The sequence below is a fragment of the Pinus tabuliformis genome, chromosome 3_2 (genome assembly GCF_031772625.1).
Source record: "Pinus tabuliformis cultivar Carrire ecotype Pingquan chromosome 3_2, CPIR1, whole genome shotgun sequence".
Lineage (NCBI taxonomy): Eukaryota > Viridiplantae > Streptophyta > Pinopsida > Pinales > Pinaceae > Pinus > Pinus tabuliformis.
Genome location: NC_142302.1, coordinates 53701831 through 53724280, shown reverse-complemented (window position 1 = coordinate 53724280; position 22450 = coordinate 53701831). Strand labels below are relative to the sequence as shown.

The 22450-nt window shown below is 42.3% G+C and overlaps 1 protein-coding gene across 1 annotated transcript in view; it reads right to left on the bottom strand.

Annotated features, from left to right (window-relative positions):
* Positions 1-22450, bottom strand: part of LOC149179769 (protein REVEILLE 8-like) — a 318742-nt gene that overhangs the window by 212990 nt on the left and 83302 nt on the right. Inside the window, exons 3-5 of the mRNA XM_089415801.1 lie at positions 22243-22366; positions 21955-22134; positions 21725-21829 (exon numbers count right to left, since the gene is read on the bottom strand). Of these exons, the coding sequence (XP_089271927.1) occupies positions 21725-21829; positions 21955-22134; positions 22243-22366 (409 nt within the window). The remainder of the gene's footprint in view (positions 1-21724; positions 21830-21954; positions 22135-22242; positions 22367-22450) is intronic.

Sequence of the window (22450 nt, the reverse complement as noted above, 5' to 3'; positions counted from 1 at the left end):
CTCTTCCAATCCACCAATATCCTGTCATACTCCAGCATCTCCTGAGGACAAGTGTCAGCGAACATCGTCACCCTACTAGTTGTCTGTACATCTGTCTACTCCTCATCAACGATTGACCCCAAGGGTGGTTGTTCATCCTCCATCATCACGGGTTCAATATGAAACTCCAACTGGCTCTCCCAAAAAGGCTTGTCATGCATATTGTGAGCCTCATCCTCCTCAGCTGACTCACACTCCATCATATGCTGCTCATGCTGACTTGTCACTGGTGACACACTATCCTGAATGTCTGTCCTAGGACCCATGGACTACTCATCATATGAATCTGGCCTAATGTCAATGACTCACCATGACTCATGCTCCTCTATGCGCTCTATATGTTGAATCATCAGCCGCTCATCTGCTCCTTGATCTCTTTCCCACATGGGAACAATCCGCTGCTCCTACTTGTTTATTCCTTAACAAGTTATTTAACCATATAAATACTGAAAATAAACACAAATGCAATCTCAACTCATCTATAGATCATCAAATGAAATAATAGACAAACACACAAGGGACAATTATTTTTGGACAATCGTCCTCGGAAAAACCCAACTTGGGAAAACCGGTGCAGCAGTTCTTAGGTTTGATTATTAAGCAGCTTTCTTGAGTACAACTAGGGTGCCAAACTGGTTCACCCAATAGAGATTTCTATTTGGCAATAATACCTCTCTTCGGAAGCAGATATTCGGCTTCTGAGCACTAGTCTACCCCACGAAAATCCTTCTGGTGCTTCTCCAAGGCTCTGCGTCAGCCCTGCTAGCCTCTGCGTAGCTCTGGAACTCCCTACGTCATCCCTCTACCTCTCTGCGTCAGCTCTCTGGTCTTCTGCGTCACCCACGCAGGCCCCTCAACCTCTGCGCAGTCTCTAGCTGCCTCTGTGTAGCCTCCTCAGTCGTTGCGCTGACCCTCTGGCACTATCTCCGCCTCTCCGTTATGTATTCACTGCTCCTCATTGCAACGCAGATCACTTGTTCAAATTTTTTCAGCAAACCCCGCTCCAAAAAATCGAACTAACTGATCAATCTTGGTGTATCTCCAACTGACCCTCAAGCCTCCTCTTATACTTTTCCAGTTGGTCCTTCAACGGCCAAGATTACATCTCTAATCAACGATTAAGATTAGATTTGGCTTGATCCATGTCATTTGGAACCTTCTAACCCAATTTTATATTAATACCCATTAATATTTTATTTTTCCTAAGTTTAGACTTAGGAACTCCATTAAAAATATTAATTATTTTAATATCTCCCAAACCGGTTAGAATCTGCCCAAACCATTTCTGGGTTTTGGAGATCTCATGTGCTTTAGCCTCTCCACCAATTTTCATGGCTAGAGCACATTCGATGCTACCCCAAAATCAACACTCCCTCTTAGCGAGGATTGTGCTCTAGTAATGCTCCACCAATGAACATCACACTGATCCTTCTGCACTAGTACTTATGTTGATGTTGGGCCTGCTGCCCTACATCCATTGCTGCTTCATGTACTGCTGCCCATGGCTCTGCCACTTCTGTATTGCAGCGCCCTCTCAACAAGCTGCCCATAGCACTACCACTGCCACTGCTGCATTGCAACTCAGTTACCGAGAAGTAAGTAATTGATCTACCCAAGTACTGACATCCTTGTTAGCCTAGAAGCCTCCTGATGCTGAAGCTACCTCTGTTTCTGTCTGGTGCTTTCTCTACTACCTCTGTGCTGCTGCAAACACCTTTGTGCCTCTCGCATTCCAGCAACCTCCTTTGTGCCTTTCTGCACCGTTGCAACCACCTTTATGCCTCTCGCATTGCTTCAACCTCCACTGCGCTGCTACAGACCTCTGCACTCTAGCACTGCCTTGTTGCTCCATCGCATCTTGCTTCTACCGACATCCATCATCCTGCTACTATCATTTGAGGCTCCCGTAGCCAAATATGATCCAAGAGTTTGGGTACCTCAAGGATCTTGCCCCTCATCTTCTGTAGTCCTCCTAACTACAGCTCGATGTCACCCCACCTCTACTCTAGAGGTGCATGAGCACTCATGGCACAGTCGTCATCTGTCTCCACTTCTTTCTCCGCCTTAGCCGGAGTTGCCTTGGAGTCAGAAGCCTCTCCTTATTCTTCTTCCTGGGACATTGGGTTGTATAATGACCCACCTCACCATGGAAGCACTTCACCTTGGAAATGTCCTTCTTCTTCCTCTTCCCTTGCTGTCTCGCAGATGCCAAAGCCGCATCCTCCTCCTCTTTCTTGATTCGACCTCCTTTGCTGCTACTTCCCGCCTTGGTCAACCGTCTGATCTCTTCTTGGCAAAGACCTGTCCACCTCTCTTCCCATCCTAGAAGATCAGCACTGCCCAAAATGCTTTGGACAAATGTCTCCCAATCCTCGGAGACTGCATTCTGGACAGTGCTCACCATGAACTCCTGATCCGGCGTGGCCCCTATGGAAATAAGTTGGTCTCGAATCTCTTGCAACCAGTTGAGGTATAGATCTATCTGCTCCCCCTTTTGTGTCTGATATGACCGCAGTTGATTCTCCAATAGCATCTTCCTCTGCACGGAAGTGCCCTGATACAATGTCATCACGGTATCCACAACATCTACTTTGTCGTGTTCTTCTCAGCAATATTCGGTATTACATGATCCTTGACCCCATAAAGGATTATGCACTTTGCCTTCGCCATTGCATCCTCATACCTTTCATTATCAGTTGGGTCGACTGGGATAACCACGGTTCTCAAGGTGAAGCCTTTGATGCAATGTCTATCCAGAACAAACAGGAACCTGGCCTTCCAGATGACAAAATTGGAGGCCCCGTCCAACCTGTCCCGATCCCTCAGTCCGTTCATTGCCATCTCCACTCTTCTACTGGACTCCCTCCAAGTCTCGACTTCCCTCCTTGAAGTTCTCTCCTAGACTCCCTCTAAGTCTCAATTTCCCTGCTGGAAATCTTCCCACCAACTATCATTCCGCTCCTCTCCGATCCTCTTTGCAACTGCAACTTGGATCTAGATTTCTTGGCTAGAAATCCCTCAAGGCAGCGGCTCCCTCTACCTTGGTTTTGTCCTGTTAGGTATTGTTCTGCTTCAACAGCAACAGCACCCCACCAGCTTCCCAATCCACAATCTGCCCACAGCTCCCTAGGCCCCAGCAACTAAAGAAACTGAGCCTCTTAGCTCTGCGCAATCCCGGCAAGACTGAATTGCTTCTCTGGCCGACCGCGTCAAGCCTACCTGGCTGAGTAGGATGACGTGGCTCTTCATGAGCCTCTTCTACCTCTCTCTGCCTTTGCGCTGGCCCTCTCTCTGGCTCGAAATGATGACACAGGCCCTCTGTGTCATTCCTTCTCTGTTGCTTTCTGCTTAGGAGCGGCTCTATCTCTCGGGACAATTGCTACTGCTGCAAATACTTATGATTGTGTTGGTGCCTTCAGTCCTCCTATGATCTGCAACCCTCTGATACCATGTTGAAATTTCTAACACGTCAAAAATTCCTACTGCATTATCTGGTCTATTTCACCTACTTGTTTATTCCTTAACAAGTTATTTAACCATATGAATACTAAAAATAAACACAAATGCAGTCTCAACTCATCTACAGATCATCAATTGAAATAATAAACAAACACACAATGGACACCGTTTATTTTGGACAATCGTCCCCGGAAAAACCCAACTTGGGAAAACGGGTGCAGTAATTCTGAGGGTTTTATTATTAAGCAGCTTTCTTGAGTACAACTAGGCTGCCAAACTAGTTCACCTAACAGAGATTTCTATCTGGCAGTAATACCTCTCTTCGGAAGCAGATATTCAACTTCTCAACACTAGTCTGCCCCACAAAAATCCTTCCGGCGCTTCTCCAAGGCTCTGCTTCAGCCCTACTAGCCTCTGCGTAGCTCTGGAACTCCCTGCGTCAGCCCTCTGCCTCTCTGCGTCAACTCTTTGGCCTTCTGTGTCACCCACGCAGACCCCTCAACCTTTGCGCAGTTTCTAGCTTCCTCTGCGTGGCTCCTGTAGCCTCTGAGTAGCCTCCTCATTCACTGCGCTGACCCTCTGGCACTATCTTTGCCTCTTTGCTATGTACTCACTACCCCTCGCTGCAAGTCAGATCACTTGTTCGAATTTTCTCAGCAAACCCCGCTCCAGAAAATCAAACTGACTGATCAATCTTGGTGTATCTCCAACTGACCCTCAAGCCTCCTCCTATATTTTTCCTGTTGAGTCTTCAACGGCCGAGATTAAGTCTCTAATCAACGGCTAAGATTAGATTTGGTTTGATCCATTTCATTTAGAACATTCTCACCCAGTTTTATATTAATACCCATTAACATTTTAATTTTCCTAAGTTTAGACTTAGGAACACCATTAAAAATATTAATTATTTTAATATCAATTTCCCCAAACCTCTTGGAGATCTCATGTGCTTTAGCCTCCACCAATTTTCATGGCTAGAGCACATCCAATGCTACCACAAATCAACACCTCGTACTCCTCTACCACACATGGATGCATATATGGGCTACTATCATCAACTCCATATGACTGCTCGTGCTCCTCTAAGGTGTCATCGTATGAACCCGTGGACTCGTCCAATGGAGAGTCCTCATCCTGACAGACATAAAGAATATCTCCCTGCTCTATGCTGTCATCTCCTCAGTGTCACTCCAGCATGAGTGGTCAGGTCCCCAAGGTCCTTTGCAGATGAAGCAAAGTCCCTTCCTGCTCATTTCATTCTTGCTCCATGAACCCCCAAACCTAAGCTACTCCTCCCTGGTCAACTGTCTCCTGAACAGCACAATGTTCTGCTCAACCAACCTCTCAGCTAGACCATAAGCAACGAGTGAGACCAATTGCTCTCCCCTCCAAACAAAGAACAATCGAGCCTGCAACTCCGACAAATGGCATCACGACCTCTCATACATGATGATAACATGGACTGCATGTGCGCTATGACTATGTCAGAATGATGTTTCCTAATGCTGAAGAAGCATTGGAACATCTGCAGGATCAAACCATCGCACTCAAGATCAAACATGATTTCATAAGTCCTCATCATGGCCATGTCTCCTAAAATATCAAGCTTCTTCCCAAAGGTAGAGCTTGCATTGTTGTCCAAGTCCTGAATACTCTACTATCAATTTGAAAACTCTCCTCATGACATCATCATTGTAAGGAGCTATAGGGGCGGTGAGTCTCATGATGTTATTGAGACAAGATGCAACTGGAAGTCTAACCCCTTCACAAGGTTCCTCCAATAACTTGTGTTGTATGAAAGCAAGCATAGATAGTTTTAGAGCTCAAATCAATTTTCTCCCTTCTAACTGGTTTACTTCAGAAAGGAGTGCATCTAGTTCATCCAGTTTGAAAAGATCTTTCCAGGTGACCTTCATGTGTTTCAAATCTGTTCCAAGGGCAAGGATTTTGTGTCCAATCTTTGGCTCCTCCTGCAAATCTCTTGGTTGCTTTTGGTTAAGAATGGCATGGACCTATATAAGAAAGGTCTGTTGTTCTGATTGGGTTTGTAGTCCATATTGCAATTTGTTGATGCACTGTTGTTTTGACTTAGGAGGTATTTTAAATACCTCATGGCAATGGACTCCCTATAACAACTCAGCCCATACAATTAAGACTGATAAATCAAGTACATGCCAAAGGTTATGACAAAAGGGTACAACAATAACACCTCTTACTACCCAAACTTGACTCAATAAAGCTCTCACAGTTTTACTATTAATTTCTGAGTTTTGGGAAGTTCTCAGCGGGAGTTTGTCAAACACTTGATTACTGACTGTTATAGCTGTAAATTCTTCTGTTTGCTCGATTTATACATCACCATACAAAGGTAAGAAGGTACAACCAGATTACAACCAACTATTAGAATGTGACCCTTAAATCAGAAATGACATAGATATGCTTATATAAGTTGCTTTACTAAGCAATGCATCACAATAGAAAAATACATTTATCAAAGCACAATAAGAAACCTGATTTTGCAAACTGTGACTGGTCTGCTAAGACGTTCACCATCCCAGATTCTTCAACACAAGCAAACTTGCTTCCACCACCTAAAGTCATCGTACAGGAAGAGAGGTACATCTAGCAAACCAATCCACACTAGGTTCCTCAGAGAGTATTATACCTGCCCTCAAAAATGGTTCACCCAGCCAGTCAATGGGAAGAGAATTGTTCAAGCCGTGATCTTTCTCTGTCCATAACATGTCCAGCAAACATAGAAGTATGGCATTCGTCCTTCCCAGCTAGGGGATACAGTTCCTTCATCCAAAACGACTTCCCAACTAGCATTAATATGCTCAACCAGAAATGTGTGGCTTCCTGCACTTTTCATGAAACACGATTTTCCAGAGGGATCTATACGCCTTGCTCTTCACCCAGTAGATTACTTACAGGAGTGTTGTTTTCCTTGAACGCAAACACAGTAAATCGATCAGCACCTTGGCTTTATGCAACAGCGAAGATGACTTGGTCGATTAAGTTGATGCTACTCGGTTGGAAAATTAACGTGCTCAACAGTCCCTTATCTGAGCAAGAACTGGGTTGCGATATCACAGCTCCTTGGTTCGGGGCCAACATGCATCTAATGACCGACCTCAATAATACTCAGCCTTCCGGTTGTGAATAATAGCAACTCCTCAATTCCCAGGCTCGACGTTCACACATCACCCTTCAAGCTTGCAAACTATGAATCGACCCTCGAATAATGAATCTTCAGCTGGCTCAGAGAGAGAACTCGGCCGCCAGACAGAGAGAGAATCGACCCTCGAATAATGAATCTTCAACTGGCTCAGAGAGAGCACTTTGTCGCCGGACAGAGAGAGAGGTCGACTCTAGGCTCGGGTAACAAGAGGGAAGACGGCCCCTTTTGACAGCAACTTGGCTTCAATTAAAATTGGCCCAAACCTCATGCTACTAAGATTATATGTTGATGTCCATGCATAATGTGACCAAGGATAATGCTGGCGTCGAATATCCAAGTCATGCGACGACTTCCACAACTGGGCCACTTGGCTTGACGTCCAAAAAAGAAACTTTGACTTTTAGCAAATAGGGGAATCCGCTGGCCTGGCAAACTCGTCACCCACGCACAGGAACCTCAACTTCAGGAAAATACAGGTTTGTAGCACTGTCGAATTACCCACAACAAATTGTGTTTTCGTCTCCGGTCAACAAATTAGCTGGCCACACATAAGGAAGGTCCACGGTATTCAATTTGCAGCAAACTAAAACCGATTTAAATTTTAATTCAGAATCACCCGTTGCAGAAGCGACGCAACTGCTGAGACCACGACCTGTCAAACAAGTGCGATGACCTACGCACTTTGAAACTATTAGATGGCCCGCAAGAAAATTCAATAAAAAATATGGCCTTTAGTTTAACTGGTCCCTTTCCGCTTATATGAATAATGAATTCCCTCTCAGCCCCTCTGAAAATCAACTTTGGCCATTGGCCCTTCAAATAATTCAGCCAATTAATCCCCCCCCCATGACACCTTAAAATTAATTTGGGAAAAAAATAATATTTGTGTGTTGTAAGATTGGACCAAATAAACAAAAAAATTGTTTTCTCTTTAAAAGAAATATTTTCACGGCTCTGCGATTGTCGAATAATTATGCAACAATAGGACATTGCTTCTGTAGAATATTTAATGCCAGAGCCAATTTGTTGAACCTTTATTAAAATCTGGCTATACCCTAGACTAAATCAACCCGCATTAAACCCTCAGGCTCGCAGGAAAACCAACTCTGATACCACTGTAATGTCCCCAAATCAGAAATTTTTGGAACAAGTGCATTTTCCAAAAGATTGCCATGTAAAACCGGAACCATAAACCTATAAATTGCACAAAATCTCATTACAAGATCACAACACAAAGAACAATGAGAAATGGAGCAACCAAAATCCAGCTTTATTATATATAGATAGATGCCAATACAATAGATGGGAATGACCCTCCGGTCTCCAAACTGAAATAAAAAAACAATCACTACACCTGTGGATTCTAAATGAATCCACCAAGGGAGATGGGTGCTCGCCCAATCTCTATATCACCAGAGGGTTTTCATCCTGGGGCTACCAATGGAGTAGAGAATCGGGTCCTCAACCTCTCATACAAGAAACAATATCAAAAACCAAGAAGTCCTCTAATGGCCTCCTCCTCCTCTCTTATAGATCTGATGGACCCCTCTAGAATCTTCTATTTTATTAATATTTTAATCATAGAGCACTTCTTCCTCTTTTATTTTAATTAAATTATTCTTTTTAATGCGGGAAAAGGGTAAATTGGCCACCATGTCTCCTCAGGTCACTAAAACCCCCATCCAAAAGTCCCATCATGTAGATCTTCTCATTCCGATTCCAACGAGCTATTACACTGAGGTGTTTCATTAATTAATCTCCTCGGAATGCCAACTCGAGCATAATTAATTAAGTTATGCCCAATAATAATGTTGATTTTTGAAAGTTGTCGAAATGCAACGGAACGAAAGGCAAATTGTGCTGATGATGGAATATGCCAAGCGAATGCCATCAAATCCCATAAAAACCCCTCAAAGCTCCATCAGGACCCCTGATGACATAAACATGCTCCACTAACCTGGCCATCCCCTGTCCTAGAAATCCACCCTGGTTGTACTCTAAAGAAGAATAAAAATGGGGACATGACATCCTTCTTCTTCCCATGATCTATAGTCTTGCCCATCAGCCTATATAGACCATGCTTTCTAACTCCAATCACAAAACCTGTGGAGCTAGAGCCTCTGGGCCTGAGTCTCGCCTTCCCATCCTGGAACAAAACCTCAAACCCCTTCCGCTCAATCGTTGAGACAAACATCACATTATATCTGAGCCTTGGTACAAACAGTACGTCCTAAACTTGCACACCTATCCTGACTCCATCTTGAACGGCACAGCCCCTGATCCTCTAATCTCTTTCTGACTCTTATCACCCAACATCATGTGAAACTTCAAGTCCCACTCAACTAGAGTCTTAAATACCTCCTGTGACCCTGTCCTATGCTTTGACACACCATTGTCGTGTTGATTTGGGGTGGCATCGGATGTGCTCTAGCCACGAAATTTGGTGGAGAGGTTAGGGCACATGAGATCTCCAATACCCAAAAAGGGTTTGGGCAAATTCTAAACAGTTCAAGAGCTATTAAAATAATTAATATTTTTAATGAAGTCCCTAAGTCTAAACTTAGGTAAAATAAAATATTAATGTGTATTAATATGAAATTGTGTTAGAATGGTCCAAAAGACATGGATCAAAGCCAGATCTAATCTTAGCTATTGATTAGGGACTTATTCTCAGCCGTTGATTTGTCAACGAGAAAAGTATAAGAGGAGGTTTGAGGGTCACTTGAAGAACACACTGAGGGAGATCAGTCAATTCAATTTCTGGAGCGGGGTTTGATGAGAAATTGAACCAGTGGTCTGGAGAGCAGTTAGAAAGCAGCAAGTACGGAACAAAGAGACGGGAGATCCACGCAGAAGAGGCAGACGCAGAACCAGAGGAAGCCACACAGAGGCAGCAGAGACTACGCAGAGCCAGAAAGGCCTGCTTCATCCACGCAGCGGCTGCAGGAGTGACGCAAAAGCCCAGAAAGGTTTCGCAGAGCCTCAGTAGGTTGACGCAGAGGGTTTTCAGGCTGATGCAGAGGGTTTCAAGCTGACGCGGAGGGTTTCAAGTTGTAACAGAGGTCAGTAGGGCCTACGCTGGGTTTAGAAAAGTGTTGGAAGTTTGTCTATCTGTGGATAAGCCAGTTTGGCACCCTGTTGTACAAGAAAATTGCTGAATAATAAAATCCTCCCTTGCTGCACCTGTTTTCCCACATTGGGTTTTTCCGGGGACATTAGTCCAAAATAACTGTGTCAATGTGTGCATATGTTTGTTTCTGTATTATGATGTGATATCTGCAGCAATATTTATTTTAATGTTTGATTGAAGTAATTTCATGAATAATTTATGATAAAATAAGTAGGAAAAGTAAATCAGTTGTTGCAGTGATAGAATTTTCACATGTCGATGTACCATGCACCCTCATCGATGGTACCCTACGAGGAATGAGAGATCAAATCAAAGTCCTCTTTCTCCAACCTACTGGAGAGATCATCTATCTCGACAAAAGTGGTGACACCTGCGACCTGCTTTCATCTCTACTTCTCGTCATCTCCCTTCTTCATCAGACACCTCGTCGAAAAATGACCCATCTCGCCATAGTTGAAACACTTGATTTTACTCAAGTCCTTCTACTTGCCCTTCATTCTTGTTGCAAGTGCCACATCATCATCTGAAGTATGCTTCTTCGAATGAAGATCCTCGTCTCACAACCCTTCCTAAATGAAGCCATCCCACAATGTAAAAATTCCTAGATCTAACGATCTCAGGAATCCTATTGCAACCAACTAAATCTACTTCACCTAGATTGTAAACTACATTACAAGCTTATTTTAGATTTCTTCTTGAAACATTGAAGTAAATTACTGAAGCAGCCTACACCAATTAAATATGATTCTGAAACATAGAAACTTGTTAATTTGGGGTAGCATCAGATGTGTTCTAGCCACGAAAATTGGTGGAGAGGCTAAAGCACATGAGATCACCAATACCCAAAAATGGTTTGGGCAGAATCTAACCAATTTGGGAAATATTAAAATAATTAATATTTTTAATGGAGTCCCTAAGTCTAAACTTAGGGAAAATAAAATATTAATGTGAATTAATATAAAACTAAGTTAGAATGGTCCAAAAGTCATGGATCAAGCCAGATCTAATTTTAGTCTTTGATTAGGGACTTAATCTTGGTCGTTGAATTGTTAACGAGAAAAGTATAAGAGGAGGCTTTAGGGTCACTTGGAGAACACACTAAGTTGATCAAGAATTCAATTTTTTGGGGCAAGGCTTGCTGAGGAAATCGAAGGAGTGATTAGAGTTGCAGCTGAGGGGCAATGAATGCAGTAGCAGAGAGGCAAAGATAGTACCGGGAGCATTAGCACAGAAGTCGGGAGAGGGTTGACGCATAGCCAGCTAGAGGCCACGTAGAAGCAGCCAGAGGCAACCAGAAGCTGCGCAGAGCCTGAGGAGGGCCAACGTGGGAGACACAGAGGCTCCAGAGGCTGACGCAGAGCCCAAAGAGGCTGACGCAGGGCTAGAGAGGCTGGCGTTCGGCCAAAGAGGCTGACGCATACCCTAGAGGTTGACGCTAGGAGACTTCGTGGGGCAGATTGGGGCTGATATCTGTCTCCAACTAAGAGGTACTACTGCCGAGGGCATTCTCTGTTGGGTGAGCCATTTCTGGTGCCCAGATTGTATTCTGAAACTGCTTAATAATAAAACCCTCAGATAATTGCATCGATTTTCTTGCATTGAGTTTTTCCGAGGACATTAGTCCAAAAATAACAGTGTCACTTGTGTGCTTGTTTTTCCTTCAGTTGATGATCTGTATGTGTTGAGACTATACTTGTATTTATTTTCAATATTTACATGATAAATAACTTGTTAATTAACAGAACAAGTAGGAAAAAATAAATCAGAAAGTACAGGAAGGATTTCTAACAGTTAGACTTAGAAATTCCAACAAAACTAAGCAAGGAAAATAGAAATACATAAGACATAGTTAATTTTGGACAAAAAGTCCCCGGAAAAATCCAATGCGGGAAAACTGGAGCAGCAACTCTGATGGTTTATTATTATTAAGCAGTAGCAAAATCTAAATACATAAATGAATACCTCACAGAGTTATTTAGTTACAGAGAGAAATACTAGTAGAAGCTTTGTGAGTTTTACCTCACACAATCTCTGAGAAATCCTGGTTGATCCAACTGCTGGATGAAGTGCCCCTGGAAGGCACTGTGTTGCCTCTACGTTGTCCCAGCATCAACCCTTCCAGGCACTGCATCACCCAGCTAAGCATTCGATCAGTAGCCCAGAGTCACTGCTCTCAGCCTCCCGGTATCACACCCTAGCTTTCGGCTGCTAAAACTGACCCTCTGCTCTGATTTTCGAGTTTCTCTTTGTGCCTCTGCGTTCTGCATGGCCCTTTTGGCCCTGCGTCAAGGCTTCTGGATCACTTACTACCTCTCTCTGTTGATGTATCTCCGGCTGAGAATCTCTTTCTTCGGAAGTTGCTATCCCCACCCCTCAATTGCAAGAGATTTCCTTAATCGATTTTTCCTCTTGAGAACTTCTCACTTCAGGAAATTGATTTTCTCTATCTCTCTGTGTGTTTTCCAAATGACCCTTAAGCCTCTTCTTATATCTTTCTGTTGGACAACCAATGACCTAGATTAAAACATAATCAAAGGCTCAAAACATTTTGGCTTGATCCGTGGCTTTTTCTAGAAGTTTCACCCCTGATTAGATTAATACCCATTAATATTTTAATTTTCCTAAGTTTAGACTTAGGAACCCCATTAAAAATATTAATTATTTTAATAAAATCACTTCTGGGTAGAATTTCCCAAAATGCTTTCTGGGTTCTTTGGAATACATGTGCCCAAGCCTCCCTGCAAAATTTGAGGCTTGGAGCACATCCGATGCTACCGCAAATCAACACACAACATGTTCCAATCTTGTAGCTTGTCCCTGGCAACAATCCCCTTGATGAACGACTTCCACTCTAGAGTCAGCCCCTTCAAGGCAATCCTCACCATCATGGAATTTGCAATAGTCACATCGACGGCAGCAAGCTCATCTCGAACCTGGGGCAAACTCGTTAGATACGAAGTCACCCCTTCACCCTGTATCATCTTGGGGGACTTCAACTTATCCTCCAATACCAATACCTGGTTCTCATTCTTATCCTCGAACAAATTTTGAAGAGCTACCCACAACTCATGTGCAGTGTTCTTCCAGGACAAATAAGGTATCAAGGAGTCCTTCACACTATCTAGGATGATCAACTTCGCCTTCGTATCCAATTCTTCGTACACATCCAGCTCCTTAGGGTATGTTGGCTTCTTGATAGCTTTCTCGGTGAATCCCAAATCTTGTTGACCATCAAAACCAACTTGATCCTTTCCTTCCATGGACTATAGATGGACAACCCTTCCAGCCTGTCCTCATATCAGAGACCAACCTGCAACTTCGACATTGTTGTGAGCCCTTCAACAACAATGTGACCAACTCCCTCCTAAGTTGTACTTAGCAGTGCACATTCTGATTTCCAACTGGGATAATAAGGCGAATTAGTTTACATGCAAGAATGTCAACCAAGAAGAGTAAAACTCAATCTGCTTTTGGATTTGACCAAAAATAGCAAGCAAGACAACTAGTTCTAGTAATTCAATCTGTTGAAAAGTGTAACTAGGTTCAGTCTTCATAATGACGTGTAATTGTGATTTTATGTAATTGATGAAAAGAAGAAAAATAAAATTATTGTAATGCTTGTCTCATAGGTTTCAAGAGCAACGAATTTTATTTTAGTGATTGCTCCCATTGTGAGCCTTTAGGATTTGTCATCTAGTCATAAAAGTCAACTTGCGTTTATGTCATGTATGAAGGACCCTTCTTGGGCATGTTATATATTGATATAAGTCCTTAAATAAGTTAGAAAGCCCTCCAAGACCAAGACAAAGTCTCCTCCTTCAAGTCGGCTGCAAAAGAAATAATAATATCTCTCCCGAAGACACGTCGACTCATCTCCAAGTCATGTTAGCTTATTACAAGCTCCAACAACTATAAATAGGGCAGTGCGGATTTCATTTAGGCACAAAATTTCAGAGTAGATTTAGGTGATCATACAGTCTGATGTAAAAGGTGCTAAGTACAGCGAGGAAGGCTTATTATCAAGCGAAGGAGAAAGAGTATAATCCGAGTTCTATTCTAGTATGTTTTTGGGTTTATGTCCTCTACACATATGAGGTATCAAAGGATCTGTTGCAACGGTAGGAGCCAAGAAGAACAACAATCCTTAGGAAGGAGCAGAAGATTGGAGCTGAAAGAAGTTCAAGTCATAAGGGAAGGTCGAGTCAAGCTAGTAGGAGACCCCATCCCTAGCAAAGGAAAGGCATAAGAAAAAGGTCTTATGTACAAGTTAGTGTTGATTTTTGGTAGCATCGGATCTACTCTAACTCCGAAATTTTGTGAAGGGGCTAGAACACATGAGATCTCCAACACCCAGAAATCGTTTGGAGAAATTCCAACGGATGAGGAGTTATTAAAATAATTAATATTTTTAATGAGTTCCTAAGTCTAAACTTAGGAAAATAAAAATATTAATGTGTATTAATAAAAATATGGTTGAGAAGGTTCTAAGTGACGAGGATCAAGCCAGTCCTAAGCTTAACCGTTGATTAGAGATTAGATTACGGCCGTTGATTCATCAACAGAAAAAGTATAAGAGGAGGCTTGAGTGTCAGTTGGAGATACACCAAGTGATCAAAGAGTTCGATTTTTTTGGGGCGTGGTTTCCTGAGAAAGTCGAGCTAAGTGATTTGAGTTGCAGTGAGGGTCAGTTCCTGGCAATCCCGAAAGAAGGGCAAGGGGGAGGCTTCTGAATCAAAGGCTGCTCCAGCAAAAGAGGACAAGGATGGTGAGGATGACAATTGTGCCATGAGTGCTCATGTGCCTCTTGAGAAGAGGTAGGGCGACATGGATTTGTAGTTGAGAGGACTACATGGGGGCAGGATCCTTGAGGTGCCCAAACTCTTGGATCACATACAGCTACGGGAGCCCTTAATGACAGTAGCAAAGTGACGGGTGTCGGTTAGAGCGAGGTGTGATGGAGCGACAGTGGCATTGCTAGAGTGCCAAAGCCTGAGGAAGCGCAGTGGATGTTGTAGTAGTGTGAGAGGCACTGAGCAATTTGTAACAGCACAATACCAGCACAGGGTCAGCATAGATTAGCACAAGAGGTAGCTTCAGGATCATAAGGCATCCATACAGACCATGATGTCAGTTTTTCGATGAAGGTTCAGTTGCTTACTTCTCAGCAACTGAGTTGCTGTGCAGCAGTTAGCAATGGCAGTGCTATGGGCAACGTGAAGCAGCATTTTGAGAGGGAGTTGCAGTACAAATGTACCAGTGGCAGTGGCAGAGTCATGGAGAGCAGTACAAGAAGCAACGGTGCAATGGATGAATGGCAACATGCCAAGTATTAGCAGCACAGAGGACCGATGCAGTGGATCAGTGCAGTACTTTTGTCAAGGAGTGTCACAAAAGCACATTCCTCGCTAAGAGGGAGTGTTGATCTTGGGTAGCATCGGATGTGCTCTAGCTCCGAAATTTTGTGGAGGGTCTAGAACACATGAGATCTCCAAAACCCAGAAATCGTTTGGAGAAATTCCACCCGAATGAGGAGTTATTAAAATAATTAATATTTTTAATGAATTCCTAAGGCTAAACTTAGGAAAATAAAAATATTAATGTGTATTAATAAAAATATGGTTGAGAAGGTTCTAAGTGACGAGGATCAAACCAATCCTAATCTTAGCCACTGATTAGAGATTAGATCACGGTCGTTGATTCATCAACAGGAAAAGTATAAGAGGAGGCTTGAGGGTCAGTTGGAGATACACCAAGTGATCAAAGAGTTCGATTTTTCTAGGGCGTGGTTTGCTAAGAAAGTCGAGCTAAGTGATCTAAGTTGCAGTGAGGGGCATTTCGGCAAGGGAACTTCAGTCCAAGGCCGAAGAATACATAGAAGGGAGGCAAAGCAGCACTGGGAGAGATAGCGCAGTCCCAGAGAGTGTGACACAGAGGCCATAGGGGCTAACGCAGGTGACGCAGAAGTTGTAGGGGCTGACGCAGGCCCTTAGAGGCAGCGCTGGGGAGATTTTGTGGGGCAAAGAGGGAGTAGTACAGCAAATCGACTTTCTAAGCAGAGGAGGCTCATTATGGAGCTGACGCAAATCCTAGAGGAGGTGACGCAGTTCCAGCGCAGAGCTTGGAGCAACCATCGCTACCCAACACTGGGAACAACTAGGTCATCTGTGGGGTTTGATCATCCAGTTGCTGAATTTGCCGGAATATCTGTCTCCGGATAGAGGTACTTCTGCTAGGATTTTTCTCTGTTGGGTGAGCCATATTTGGCACCCTAGTTGTATTCAAGAATCTGCTTAATAATACAAACCCTCTCCATGCTCCATCGGTTTTCCCAAATTGGGTTTTTTCAGGGACGATTGTCCAAAAATAACGGTGTCCCTTGTGTGATTGTCTCAGTGTATTTCAGTTCATGATCTGTATGTATGTGTAGGCTGCAATAGTGTTTTACATCGATATTTATGTAATTAAATAACTTGTTAATGCAAAGAACAAGTAGGAGATGTTAAACCAATAATTGCACTAGGGGTTTCTGGTGTGTAGATTCAGAAATTTTCATTGTTAGAATTAGGATTGAAGGCTTATTACAGGCTCCAACAACTATAAATAGATTTCATAAAGAAATATATATATTGTCGGCTTATTACAGGCTCCAACAACTATAAATAGGGTAGTGCAGATTTCATTTAGGCACAGAATTTCAGAGCAGATTTCGGTGATCATACAGTTTGAAGTAAAAGGTACGAAGTACAGCGAGGAAGGCTTATTATCAAGCGAAGGAGAAAGAGTATAATATGAGTTTTGTTCTTGTAGCTTTTTGGGTTTATATCCTCTACACGAATGAGGTAGCAAAGGATCTGTTGCAGCAGCAGTAGCCGAGAAGAACAGTAGTCCTTAGGAAGGAGCAAAATGTTGGAGTTGAAAGAAGTTCAAGTCATAAGGGAACGCCTAGTCAAGCTAGTAGGAGACTCCATCCCTAACAAAGGAAAGGCATAAGAAAAAGGTCTTATGTACAAGTTAGAATTAGGATTGCAAACCTAATTCAAGAAGGCCGAAAGTTGAAGAAAATGGAGGTCGAAGTGAAAGAGGAGTCGAGACAAAGGAAGGAGTAGAAGATTGACTATCATCAAGGGAACTTGTGTCTTTGTCTTGGAGAGGCAAATAGGTCAAGGGTCTTGGTCTTGGTATTTGTCAATCGGAATCTCTATAAAAAGAAGAATTTGTTCGGGTTTTCCTCTCAAAGTGTGAGAGGTTTTGGCCCTGGATGATAGCCTATATTCTGTGTCTCTTGTCTCTGTATGGTTTATGCATTGGTAGCTGTTTGATGAAGAAGAATACTAATAACCTAAGTAAAAGGTCCTAATCTAAAGAAGTAAAAATCACTCACAAGCAGTTACAAATAGAAGAGAAATCATTTAACCTCTATGCCCTAGATTTCTCAACACAACCCAAATTTTTTATTTGACATTTATGGCAAGACAAATTAGGTCTTTAAAAGGTCAAACTAGGAAGAGTTAGTGTTTTAATGCTAGGCCATTTGGACTGTCATATAGATGGATACCCTCCAACTAACTACCATGTGTCACACTACGAGAATAGTTCACTTGCTCAACACTGCTCTTGACTCATCATCCTTCAACTAAAAGCTTCAACTTGAATTTTAGATTTGAGATTATGTATTTGGTTTTGTAATTATTAATATGAATTTCAGATTTCTTAGCTAGTTCAATGTTTATAATTTTATTGCAATGATGTATTTATTATTTATGATTTATCTTTATGCACATGGTGAATTTAAAATAATAATGATAATATTTATTATTCTATAGTTTATATATATTATTTTCCTCTCCAACTTGTCGTTCCCTGGAAAATTTTGGGGTGCGCTCTAGCCATACCAGAAACTCGTCCCCCGTCCCCAAAGGCAGTGCAACATACCGTGAGACCAAATTTTGATTCTGCAAAGTTGAACTAATGGTTCAAACATAACCTCATTCTTATACATCCATGTTCTCATCGTGACTAGGGAGGTCCACATCGTCCACTTACAAGAGTTAGGTCATCATAGTGCTAGTGATTTTAAGCACTATCCTAATCATATCTAAAGAAATTATTTAAAGCAGCTCAAGACAGAAAGTGAATAGTTTTCACCATAATGTACCCTAAGTAAGGACAAGCCATACCCATGTGGGCATTAAATCACATCTAACAAATAAAATGGGACCAAACATGAAGATGATGTGGTACTTAATGATAATGTGCACACAAGAAATGTGGTCAAATTAAAAGAAAAAAAGTGGGAAAGCCTAGCATGTTTGCAAACGTTTTTTAAATCTATTTTAAGGCAAAGCACTGAGGCAGAATGGAATTTAGTTATTGTTACCCACCAACAGTGGGTGAGCCTATAGGAGAAATTTTATCCCAATATTTGTCTTTAGCCGACAGTTAGCAGCGCCTTGCAACCACCTAATAGATATCATGTGCTACCATTCTCTACCACCTGAGCCAGTCATTGTGTATCCTCGTTCATCTGTCATGATCGTATGCTTGAAGGTGGGCCATCCAACCCGGAAGGTATGATTTTTCATTATGTAATTGGGTGTTTATACTTTTTTCCTTGGGCACACTTGGGCGTGGATTACTAGGAGACTTGGAAGAAGGAAGGGCTTCCACTGTACTCTTGTTCCCTTACCTCAACTGCAGGGTCAATCTTGTATCCTAGTCCCATGGGATCTCCTTTATTGGCTATTAGCTTTAGGAGTGGCATTACATGGGAAACCCTGATTTTGGTTGCATGCTCCTGCTTTCTGATAACATATATCTAACTCCCTTCCACTCATTACAAGCCCTTTTCACGTTTTCCCCATCTAGGTCCACAAGGTGTCAACCTCCCCTTCCCCTTGTCCACACCTTGCGTCGAGCCTAGAACGATGCCCCAGAGGTTGATGTAGCTAAAACAGAAATACAAAAGCATAATATGGCCACATACAACAAGTAATGTACCACAAAATGCAAAAGATTTTCAGGACAATAAAATTTGGCATGTGGGGAAAGCCAAACATGAGCTCCTTATCATTATGGCCATCACCATGGTACCTAGGGCCCTTATGAGTTCCCCATGCATCATCAAGGAACCCATGAATGTCCCAAGCCCTAGTGAGCAATGAACTACCCCACCTTAAGGGGTAATCACTTCTATATCTTACACATCAAGCTCTCATCCCTTTGAGCCCCGAGCAATAAAATGAAGAAAAATTAATAAAAGGCAAAAGGCCAGATGAAGAACAAACGCTGTGGTAACTCATGTGCCACAATTGCTCCCTCCTACATTCATATCCAAGGTGTGGCCTTTCCTCATCATAGTTGCCCTTGTACCATGGCATGTGGCTTGGAGCCTTCCCTTTGTCCCCACTCTATTCTATCATTATTTACATGACACCTGTCACTTGATGGGTGTACCTTGGACCCGGCATTCCCTTAGAGGTTGAAACGATCTAATAGGGGCCTTCACTAACCACTCCAACCCAAAGAGGTAACACTAGTACATGTTCAAATTTAAAAGCCCCAAATTTGGAAGGGAAACCCGCTATGAAGTGTCCACTTCTACCCTTGATTAGCAAGCTTATTTGGTCAATTGCACTAATGAATCATTGTAATGGAAGGTGAGGAGACGCATTGGATCTTATACAGGATTGCAAGTGGGTTTTCATCTTAGACTTGGCCTCCCTATACAAGATCCAAGCCCTCCAGAGGATCACATTAGCATTTGTACGATGAGCGCTGAAAGCCATGGGACTCCACCCATGCAGAGGATTAACTGCCACACCATGGGCTTCTTCAACACCACCATTTGCTTTCTCGCGCCAAGATGATGATGCACTTAGACCACGTTGCCCAACCAACTACACATTGCACCCGACACTTGGCAATTGTTCCAAGGCTTAGAGGAGGTTATGTCTTTCCTAGGGGGATATGGGAGGGCATGTGTCATCTTCTGGCCCTCATCGATGGAGCATCAACTTGATCTTGAGCCACTTGGAAACCCATGAGACCCATTTGGAGCCCACAAAGCCCAAATTAGGGTTTGAGATGTGTTGCAGCATATGGAGGGCATCCCCCTCTTCTTCATGGATTTTTTGGCCCTCTCTCACATTTTTAGCGCATGAGTCTTCAAAACTGCTCCTCGAGGCCTCCACGCATGCATGATGTCAGCGTTGCATGGGCTTAAGAGGGAAAATTGATTTAATTTTTGAGCTATCATGGTTGCCTTGTAACCATGGGTGAGTTACTTGGCATATTAGGCGAATAGAGGAGCTTTGTCTTTCATAATTTGAACTCCTAACACTTGTATAACTAGGAGAGACCTAGTCTCTTCCTAGCATCATCACTTGGATTTTCGATACCTCTCTTGAGATTTTTGGACCTGCAATTTGAGGACGAATTTGGATGTTTTGGATGAACTTTGATGTTTGGATAATTTCACTATCTCTATTGGAGCTTCTTTTTGGCATTGTTATGGATGGATATGTTCTTCATTATCTTGTAAGTGCTATTTAATATTGTATTTCTGATTTTGATTAATGTCTAATGCATGGAATATTATCTCATAGTTATTAATGTGCCCTAATTGATGAAATATTGTCTAAAAATTGTAACTATTGGGAAATTTTGCATGTATTACTCATAGATAATGAATGAATGAATTTTCCTAGGGGATTTATTGCATTTGTATCCTTGAAACTCCATTAACAATTGTCATCGAAGTATAAATATCTAAGTGTTGTGTAGCTGCTTCATTAAGGGTAGCGAAGCTGCTTCTAGGTCTCCTTGAAGAGTGAGTTGCCATATTGAGATCATCTTTGACTCCAATTCTCCCAATTGTTAGGCACTGGTCTTAAATACTTGGTTATCACTCAAAACTCGCAAATTTCCTTCTCTTTTCATCATCCTTTCCTCATCCCTTCAAGTATAAGGAGGCCTTTCTAGGGCTTGGTGCGAAATCTACTGGAGGAGGACGTTTTGCATTTCTTCTAGATAGAACTCTTCCTTAGTGTCCTCTGACGATTCTCAAGTTTTGGTGGATTTCCCACGGTGGAATCTCCAGAAATTTGATGCCTTAGCCATCACATCAAGCGGGAACCCTAGAAGCTAATCCTTCAACTTAGGTATTCTTTGAAGGCATTTGCTTTAGTGTTCATTGGAGTAAATCATTAATCGCCTTTTCTCTTATCTAACTTGACCTTGGATGAACTCATATCTTGCTAAATATCTCAACCCTAAGTCTCGTGTGGCTTTCTTTCAAAGGGGTTTTTCGTGGAAATTCGTACTAGCTTCTCTCAAAGCCCACACTTTTGTTGAACCTTTCCATTGAATGAGCCACCTTCCCTCACTTCAAACCTATCATAGAGACATATCTATCACAAGTGAGTAATCCTGGAACTCCTCCCGATGGTGAAATCTGAGAAGAGTAGGGGACTAAGGTTGTGGTGACAGTGGGCCTCTATCCCAAGCGTTGTTGTGCCTTCTAGCTTCTGCCTCTTTAAAAGGCCTGCTGGTTTGTGCAGCAACAGTTACCAGCCTGCAAAGCACCTTGCAGTGAGAAATCAACTCATGTATATGGATGAGAGATGAAGTAAAACCCAAAGAAGAAATTGATTGCTAGACTCACCCTCATTTTTAATGGGTAAGGAACATGATTTATAACTTAATCACCTTAATAGTACAGATTCACAGTAATGCATCTTCTTTCTATTGTGTAAAATAAATTTTCTGATTAGCTTAGGATATGCATCTGTAATTCCAGTAATCCCATTCCTGTTCACAATAGCTACACTTGGATCATGAAATAACTCAAATTTTCAACATTTACTATAAATATAAATCTAGAAACAGCCAACCTCAAACTGGTAAAGTTTCACAACCTTTCTCAGGGATTTCAGAACAGGGTGGCCACATAGGAGGAGAACTCTCAGTGCTACCACTACTGCAATTATTCCCTGTTGCAATGCCTGGAGGCCCATCATCATCTGGAGGGAGCCAAAAATATACCAAATGATCAAGACAGAAGATATTTTAGAATTACAAGAGAATAAGCATACTACTAATACATTATAATAATTTATTCCAATAGTTTAATGAGTTTTATAGCAACCTTTTTCCACAAACGAAACATCTGTTGGTGGTATGGTATGATGAACCCAGGAAGAAACAGTTGGGCATGACGAGCCAGATTTGGTGAGTATGGAAGACGACTCTGCCCTTGGATAATATCCAGAATCTAGTTGCGTAGCAGTAGTTGGAAAAGCAGTTGATACTTGCTGTGACACAGGAACTGCCAGCAGTTCACATAGAAATATAGATATCAAGATCTGATTAATGCCAGAACCACATATTGACAAATAAGGTAGACAGCAAGCCTGGCCATAGCAGTTTTCATTACCATTTTTTGAGGCCTTCTGTGGGTATGGATGAGATGCTTTGCGTTTTGGACGAGGAGGTGGTACATGTTCTCTTGTGCCATTCTTTTGGACCTTCAAGAAGTACTTTTGTGCATGACTCCGAATCTGCAAACACCACTCTGAATTTCATTCAACAGAGGAGACATGCACTTGTGTATTGTTTACATTGTAAGCAGAAACATTATTTCA